Source organism: Narcine bancroftii, chromosome 10 (genome assembly GCF_036971445.1).
Source record: "Narcine bancroftii isolate sNarBan1 chromosome 10, sNarBan1.hap1, whole genome shotgun sequence".
NCBI classification, from domain to species: Eukaryota; Metazoa; Chordata; class Chondrichthyes; order Torpediniformes; family Narcinidae; genus Narcine; species Narcine bancroftii.
In genome coordinates this window covers 23,994,078-24,002,674 of record NC_091478.1, presented here as the reverse complement: position 1 = coordinate 24,002,674, position 8,597 = coordinate 23,994,078, and the positions used below count along the sequence as shown (strand labels likewise).

At 44.9% G+C, this 8,597-nt stretch overlaps 1 protein-coding gene across 1 annotated transcript; it reads left to right on the top strand.

Moving 5' to 3' along the window:
- The first annotated feature begins 245 nt into the window (after window positions 1-245).
- Window positions 246-3,791, top strand: nkx2.3 (NK2 homeobox 3). Its single transcript, XM_069899477.1, has 2 exons — window positions 246-821; window positions 2,000-3,791. The coding sequence occupies exons 1-2, from the start codon at window positions 509-511 to the stop codon at window positions 2,623-2,625; spliced, it is 939 nt and encodes a 312-aa protein (XP_069755578.1). The 5' UTR covers window positions 246-508; the 3' UTR covers window positions 2,626-3,791.
- The last annotated feature ends 4,806 nt before the right edge of the window (window positions 3,792-8,597 follow it).

Sequence of the window (8,597 nt, the reverse complement as noted above, 5' to 3'; positions counted from 1 at the left end):
TGCATGACTTCGCGCAAGGGGGAATATATCTATTTCTAGCGGCTACCTTAGGGCGCGCGACCTTCCTTTGCCCAGAGGAGGTTGATGTCAAGCAGACGTGAGAGGCCCAGCTCGGCCAATCGGAGAGCGGGTAACAACTGGGCTCCTTTCCCTGCTTCCCACTCTCTCCCTCCCATCTGAGGCGCAAGTGAACGAGCGACGTCCCCGGGCTCTGCTCCGCCTCTCTTCCATTGTGACGACACCCGCTTCCCGGGGTGGCCGAGCAGTCACAAAACTGGACTGGTCGATCGTGCACAGTGAATGATGTGGGGCAAAAAATTCCCACCTCATACACGGTGACTGCATGTAATTTTTCTGGAGAATCGCTTGCAATTACGGGGAGTTTTAAATCTTTTGCGTTTCTATTGCAATTTAGAAAGAGGAAGAACAAGCGTGCTGGATTTTTTTCCCCCAAAGAAAAGGCGTTTAAACTGGCGGATTCATTCCTAAATTCGTCGCATCTTCCTCAATGATGCTTCCAAGTCCGGTCACGTCGACGCCATTCTCGGTCAAAGACATCCTGAATCTGGAGCAGCAGTCGCACCATCATTTGCGGCCGGATTTACCGTCTCAGTTCCAATCCCCGTCCTCTTGCATGCACGCCACGGGAGAAATGTCCAGTTTCGCGGACAGCGAGGAGAAAATCTCCTTTCTGAACTCTCTGTCGGCACAAGACAGTCACGGGGACGCCAGTCTCTCGCCCGACCTTTATATTCATGGAGCTCTCAGGAGTCCGTGTGAAAACAAGTTAGAGGACGCGATTCTACGGAATGCGGACAAGAGTAAGTACTCGAAAGCACATTTTTGTTGTCAACCTTTTCATTGCTCTGTTAATGTGGCAAACCTCTGCTTTTCCAGTTTAATACCACGGCACTGTTGCAACTGGTTTAAAATGTTCTTTTGCAAAGCCGGCGTTGCGGTATTTGTGAAAACAATGCAGGCCAAACAGTGTTCAAATAAAGAATAATAACCAACGTTTCATTAAGGAGACTGTTTGACCTGCTGAGTTTCTCCAGAATTGTGTTTTTACTTCAACACGGTGTCTACAGACTTTCCTGTTTGATTGAAGCGTTTGTTTTGATGCTGAGTTCCAACGTAAAAACTGCTAATTCTATTATCGCTTCAATAGAAGTTATACAATCCTCGCCGAGCCTATTTACATGGGGTCAAAATTTCACCTCGTAACGTAACGGTTTGGGTCGAGAATCACTCCTTAAATTTATTGTCGAGGACATTTAAACACTCCGAGGGCTCAAACTACTTTGAATTGCAAGTGGGGATTCCGTTAGGTGGTGTTTTATGTTGAAAAGCCTTATTCAGGAAAGTGGGGTTGGTTTCCACTGGCAACCTCGGATTTATAACTCGTTTTATTCAAATAATAATTAAGACTAACTTCTACTCGCTGACGTTCCTGTCACGCCTGTGTTTTAACTCATTGTTACAATGGGTTCCTATTGGAGGTTCAAACAAGCTGCAAAAGTTCGTGTCCTTATTTTCGACCTCTGTTCCACAGTGGTCGCTTAACACAGTTATTCAAACGTGCTGAAGTAATTTGCTGTTGTGCTTTGGTGTTAACGGATCCTACTGAGATCTAGTTCTGCACCGTTGTCAAATCATACTCTGGAAAAAGGCGAACCTTGTACTTGTTGAAAATGTTGCCTTCACAAACATTCCGGTGAGGAAACAGAATGGTTTTATTTCATCCAGCGCAATTGAAATGATGTTCTCTATAATGCGCGCGGTGAGAGTTGAACTTAAATCAGTGCAACGATTTAATACAGTTCCTGAATTCCAGACATTGTGAGAATCACCTCTAAATCTGAAATTTGAAGTGGATTTTAATCCCTAACATTATCGATGCAATCTTGAAAAAAATACTCCCAGATCCTGAAATCTCATTCCCTCTTGCCTGGGGTTTAGGACAATCATCCTATTAATTGGCGTTTTTTGTTTCCTGCAGAAAACTGCAGTTTGAAGAAGTCTCCGGAAAGTGAGGACAAGAGCGAAGATGCCGAGCGACCGAAGCAGAGGCAGAGACGGAAACCCCGTGTGCTTTTCTCACAAGCCCAGGTCTTCGAACTGGAGAGAAGGTTTAAGCAGCAAAGATACCTGTCCGCCCCGGAGAGGGAACATCTGGCCAACACTCTCAAACTCACCTCCACTCAGGTCAAGATCTGGTTTCAGAACCGGCGCTACAAGTGCAAAAGGCAACGTCAGGACAAATCCTTGGAACTCGCGGGCCATCACCATCCACCTCCTCCCAGACGCGTGGCCGTCCCGGTCCTGGTCCGGGACGGCAAGCCCTGCATGGCGGGATCCCAGAGTTACGCCAGTCCTTACAGCGTCGGCGCCAACGCGTACGCTTACAACGGCTACCCATCATCGTATGCCGGTTACGGCGGCAGCCCGGCCTACAACGCAAACTACACATACACCAGCATACCTTCACTGCAGCCTTCCTCGGCACCCAATGCCTTCATGAACGTGGACCTCACTAACGTTAACAGCACGATGCAGGCCCAGTCTCATCAAGCAGCCGCCATGCCTGCTTGCCAAGGAACTCTACAGGGTATCAGAGCCTGGTGAGCAAACTTGTGACAGCAAACGCTTGTGGATGTATTCAGCTGCTCTAACCATTTTTAATTAGGTAATTTGAAACAAAAACGGCCACTGTTGGAAATACATTTCAAGAGACCAGCCTGGAGAAGCCTGTATTAAATACCATCGCTGGGAAGCTGTATGCCAAATATTAACCAGGTCTTCTGCCTGACTCTTGCTTAATATCTCCTAACCTGTGTAATTAAGGTTCCCCCAGGCACCAGAGCCATATCTGCCCTCTTGAACTGTGTGAGCCACCACAGGTGAATGGGGGTGTTAGGAAGGTAAAAGGGGAGGGGGTGGGAATTCCAGCTACACCCCAAATTTAGTGTCAGGCTTTCATTTTGCAGCCGTTTGTAGATTCCTGACGACTCATTATCCCTGCCACCATGTTTGGGCAGAGGTGACAAAGAGAAAATGGGGCCTCCAAGCTATGTAGATGTGGTTGGACTGCCCATCATCCCACACGCTTCTCTAAAGGTTGCGTGGCGCCTTCTTGAACTGATGAAGTCCACTTGAAAAGCAACCTTGTATGGGTGGGACCAGACTCACTAAAAGGTTACTTGTTCCAAAGAACATGGTAAACAGGGTATTTGCGGGACTTTAACTGTGGCCATGTTTATTTCCAGATTTTATACCCTGAGTTCAAGTTTTCCAACTGCACGGTTTGGTCTTTATACAGGACATTTCCCCCACATTGTTTCTGGGTGGAGGGCGGCCACGCCTCATTTGAACCTCCAATCGCCATCGGCACCGAAGATTTGCTTTCCCCTACTTTTGAGGGTGATCCAAGAGACCCCGGACAGCATTTTTTTAGAATAGAGGTTGTGCGCAGGTTCAGTGTCTCAAAACACCACCAAAGCAAAAAGAACGCGTTAAAACTAAATGTTCAGAGACAGGGTTTCTTTAACATGCGCTAGAAATATATCAACGCATCTACATTTTTGTCCAGAAATGGATTGTGCATCCGAAGCCTCGTTTAAAATTGTACTCTAGTTATGACTGTAAAATTTTAAACCACATGTATAAAGTTGTGTAGAGAGTATAGCCCATTGTTACTGAAGGATTTCCCCTCCCCCAGCTTGTACAATGCATACTACTATACAAAGAACAGTTGGAATACACTAAATGAAGTTTTAAAAAAATAAACGTTGAGGTGCAATATGTTCATACATGTAGTTTGTGTAGACATGTTTGTTTTGGGCCCATTATTTTGACAGGCAACGACCTTAATATAAATCCAACAACTTCGTCAAAAAAAAACAAGAGGGACGTTAGCAAACGTTGGTCGTTCAAATGCAGCAGCTAAAATGTCTTCCCCATCTGCCGGGTGATTGGATATCAGTACCTGACAACAACCGTCGGTAAGAGCGCAAACTTCACTATAAACATACAAATGCACTTAAACGCAAGGCAGCTTCACCTGCAGGTTATGAGAGAGCACAGTGCTTGCATTTTTCCACATTTTAACTGATCCAAGTACTCGTGTGAAGGGAGGGAGACGACAGGTTCACAACGTGGAGAGTTCAGCATAAGAATGAAAGCGCCACCTCAACTTTTTTGAGGAGTCTAACAAGTCATCAGGTACGGAAACCATCGTTTTGTTTTGTTTGGGGGAGGGGGGTTGAAATTGTTATTTTTTTTTTAAAGAGAGTGCATCGCTGGACGAAATTTAATTCTCCGTGTTCAAAAATAATTACATGTTGATTCAAACGCTGTGCAAAACCGCCCAAAAAGCCGCTTTTGTTTGAGCGTGTCCTTTGCTAAATCGCCTCTCAAAGAGAGGAGGGCAGGATATCTCCTGCCACACTCGGCACGAATTGTTCATGTGCCAAGCGCGGTGAAAGAGAAAGTTATTATTTCGGGGGGAAAAAAAGCCCTTTGAGAGGTGTGATTAGGATCCCTAAATAACGCTGAAAGAATGTCCGAATTCGAGAGCAAAGGACGTACAATGGCTTTTACTAGTTTTTGAACAAAAGTTGTGTGTTGGAGGGACAGAGAGTTCGCTAGGAAACAAAACCCGAAAGCGCCGAGATTGACGTTTGTAAATATGCCTCATTTAATAAGCTGATTAATAGAACGATGCCCAAAATCTGTTTGCTTTTATTGTCCCAATCCTTCACTCCATCTTAACTTTTGTGTGTGTGTCCTCGGTGAAAAGCGTCTGATTAGGAAGAGGGGAGGTTCCCGCAGCAACTCGCCGCCTTAAGGCCAAGGATTCAGCGGGAGGTACACTGGTCGGAGCGGCATTATTATTGTTGCAAGTCTGTCTACTTGTGCTGGGATTTTTTTTTAAAGTTTCAAGTCCCTCCTCTCCGTGTTGCAACTTTGCGAGGCACAGAAATGGGAAGGGGGGGGGGGGTGGTGGGCAAAAGAGAACAGGCTTATAGACGGCGAGAGGGAAACAAAACAGTTCAGTTAACGACCATCCACAGAAACATTTAAACCACAATTTACAGCAGGTAAGGAAAAATGCTCGAGAGCGCTAATGGACTTTGAGGTCGTGTTATTTAAGCACTGAGTCGGTGGCGAGTTGGTCCTCGTTTTAAAGAACCGGAACCCTCCAATTGAATGGGGAGAGTTTCTTTCAGAATTGTGCAAAGAAACCCATAACGTGCAAAACTAAAACTGAACGCGATGGCGAGAAAGCCGGAAATGTCACGTTCCACTGAGCTACATGTAAAACCTCACAGACAGCTCTGAAGAGATTAGACTTCCCTTTTCCAGTCTCTCGCATGCACCCTTCCCTTAACGAAAGCAGTATTTTAACTAGGAATTTATACAAAGTATTATTTTAGAACATTATCTCAGCACCTTAAAATAGTGGCTAATGAAATCAGATTTTATTATTTAAAAAAAACGATTGATTTAACGCTATAAAGAATTATTATCTCGTAATATTTGAAGCCTGTCTCATTCGTGAATGCAAATTAACCGGAGTGTTGTTCATATTCCTAGTTCTCATGCACTAATTCACACGGCATAATGCTCCACGCACGTGCACGCACTATTTGAAATACATTCAGACGGTGACAGGAATATACACATGTGAATTATACGTGCATACAGAAACCAGGTGAGTAGGACTTTGCAAGTACATCAACCACATTCACGGGGGTCTGTTTTTCTCCCTCTCCCTTTCTCTTTGATCCCAAACAAGAGAGTTTAACCTCCGCACCACTGTTAAATTCAAATTAAGCCGAATATAATTCCGTAATGGGAGTTCGTTCACCCTTCTTCAATACAGTTCTGATCAATTCGACGCGCTACACTGTTCTTTCTAGTTATGAGCCGCGGATCTGGAAAACTCCAGACTCAGTTGCCCAAACAGTAACCCTCGTTCCTTTCCAAAAGATCGAACAGCAGATGGCAAACGGTCTGGTGAACTGCGTTTTGTTCTTTTATATATTTGGGAAGAAATGGAGAATTAGTGCGGGGTTGGAAATCGAGATGGGGTTGTCATCTGTGAGCAGAGGCTCTTGAGGGTTGAGGGGAGTATGGGCAACAAACTACCTTGCTCATTTTTTTCCCTTCATCCATTTTTTTTGGAAATTTGTCGATTTTCCAGCTAACAACGGATCAAGTTGTTTTAATTCTTCACTCACTTCTGGCATATAGGTCAATTATCCTTACCTGTCCTTGAACTAAGAAACCAACAAGATAACACTACACAGTGCTCTCGTTCTGGCCAGGCCGCTGGGCATTGATAGATATCTACCTCTGACCGACAACAGTGATCACATTTTTTTTAAACACAACCCGTCGGTGCTCTTGCCCTAATAGGAATACCAACTTTGCATTCGAAATGCATGTGAATAAATTTAGACTTCCCAGCTGCAGTGGTGGGGCACGACTTCGTGTCACAATTAATGTAAGTCTCCAGTTGCAAACCTGATGCTCTTCGTTTAGTAAACCAGCTGTTTGTTATTCTAATTTACGAACCACCTCGGAACTCACCTTGCAGAACTGTGAAATAAACAGGTGCTAAAGGTTTCGTTGGAAATGATTCTTAAAAAAGAAGGAAACGAGCGAAACACGGCGTTTACATGGGCCCCACACATTATGTCCAGAAACTTGGGCCTCATTATTCAAACAAGCAAAAAGACTGATAAGTTTAAAAAACACAGTAAAAATAAATGGACACAACAGCAGAGAATGTTGCTCACACAGGCACTGTGATTAGCTTGAAAAGGTAGTCATATATTATTCTCATTTGGACCTGTCAATGTGTTCAGACACGACTTGCTTACAGGGACAGACACATCTACCGATCATCCCGAAGAGATAAGATGGGACCTGTTGCTACCATTGTGGGTCAGAGGGTCTAATGGGGAGGTAATTAGTCGGAAACAATAGGATGGTCTTTAAGTGGTGACTGTCCAGAAGACGAGGCCCACTTTCCCGGCTGCTTCACTACCGGTGAGATACACCCGCATTTGCAGGATAAGATCCTTGCATTGAATCCGAGTAAATAAAAGTGGCGACAGCGTGGCGATGCCCGCGGACCACATTAACCAAGAGCTGGTGAGTGTTTGCAATGCAATTGGAGTTTCAGATTGGTATCAGATCACCTGACCCGAAACCCTGCAATGGAAACCTTTTTCTATAATTTTTTTTTGTTTTGGGTAGGCCAAAGGGGTTAGCAAGATCCCATGAAAGGCATTTCAATTGTTTTTCAAATGGAAATTTTTAAAAAACCATAAAACGAAGGAGAATAAATGAAAAGTATCAATGATACTGCACTGTTACGGACAAGTATCTCTCGTGTTGATAAGTTTAAAATTTGCGAGAGGAACAAAAAAACCACAAATACTGGAATCTTGAACAAACAATGAGATACTGTGGGAGGACCTCCGCGCGTCACGGAGAGAAATAATAGCCAGTCAAGAAAAAGTTGTTCCAAACACCCTTGATCACGTACTTAAGGCAGTGGGGAAATAAAATTAAAGCATGAAAGTTTGCAGACACCTTGAATGATACAATATAATTCTGGATTATACCTTATGCAGCAAAGATAGATACATAACCAACGTTTCGGGCTTGAGTCCTACATCAAGGTTAGTCCTTCATTAAGGCGGTGGGAAGCTGGGAACGTCCTGCAAGCATTGCGGGATTGGGTGGATACTGTGGGGTGGTTCCCCGTGAGGGTTGTCTGGAGTCTCGATAAAGGCTTCTTCTATCCCTGGATGCTGGTCGACCCGCTGAGTCCCTCCGGCTCGATGTTCATCAAATTTTGCATGGTAACTGCATACCTCCATTTCAAGAGATCACCGATTAGTTTACAGACCCAATTTATTGTCCTTCGAGTATCTTATACCCCTTCCCAGTCCCACATTTTTCAAAACCAGCCTGCAATGGTGGGTGCGTGTCGGATCCCAGGGCCCCTAAAAGCTGAACGTCGAGGTAGAAGAGAGAAAAGAAAATCGCCGCATGAAGTAATGCGATTCGAACTCAACAACTTCAACAACAGTCAACTGCGAGTTGAGGGTTATTCTGAGGAGTGAAGGTCTAACGTGGAGTTGTTCAGACTCACAACAAGGAGTCTTTTTTTTTTGCAGTGCCAGTGGCCACAGTCTCACGGCAATTGACAAAACCGGAGAGGAGGCGAAAAATTCAGCTTTGCAGCCAGTTATTAATTGGAGTCCCGGTTTGAAAGGGGCGGAGAGGCAGATTCAATGACAACTTTCAAATTGGATACGTACCTCAAAAGGGAAAGAATGCAGCGTTATGACGCGTGATTCGATTTCTATCGCTCTTTCAGAAAACCAGCCCAGGCACGGCAGACTAAATAATCTCTCTCTCTCTTTCTCCTCTCTAACCCTCCCCCCCCCCCCCCCCCCCCGCCGTCTCCTCTCCCACATCTCTCTCTATCTCTATCTCGTTCTCCCCCGCAGCAACCTGTTTAAAGGTGGGGATCGAGATCTTTACGAGAAGTCCATGTACTATTTTCGGAAGACCAT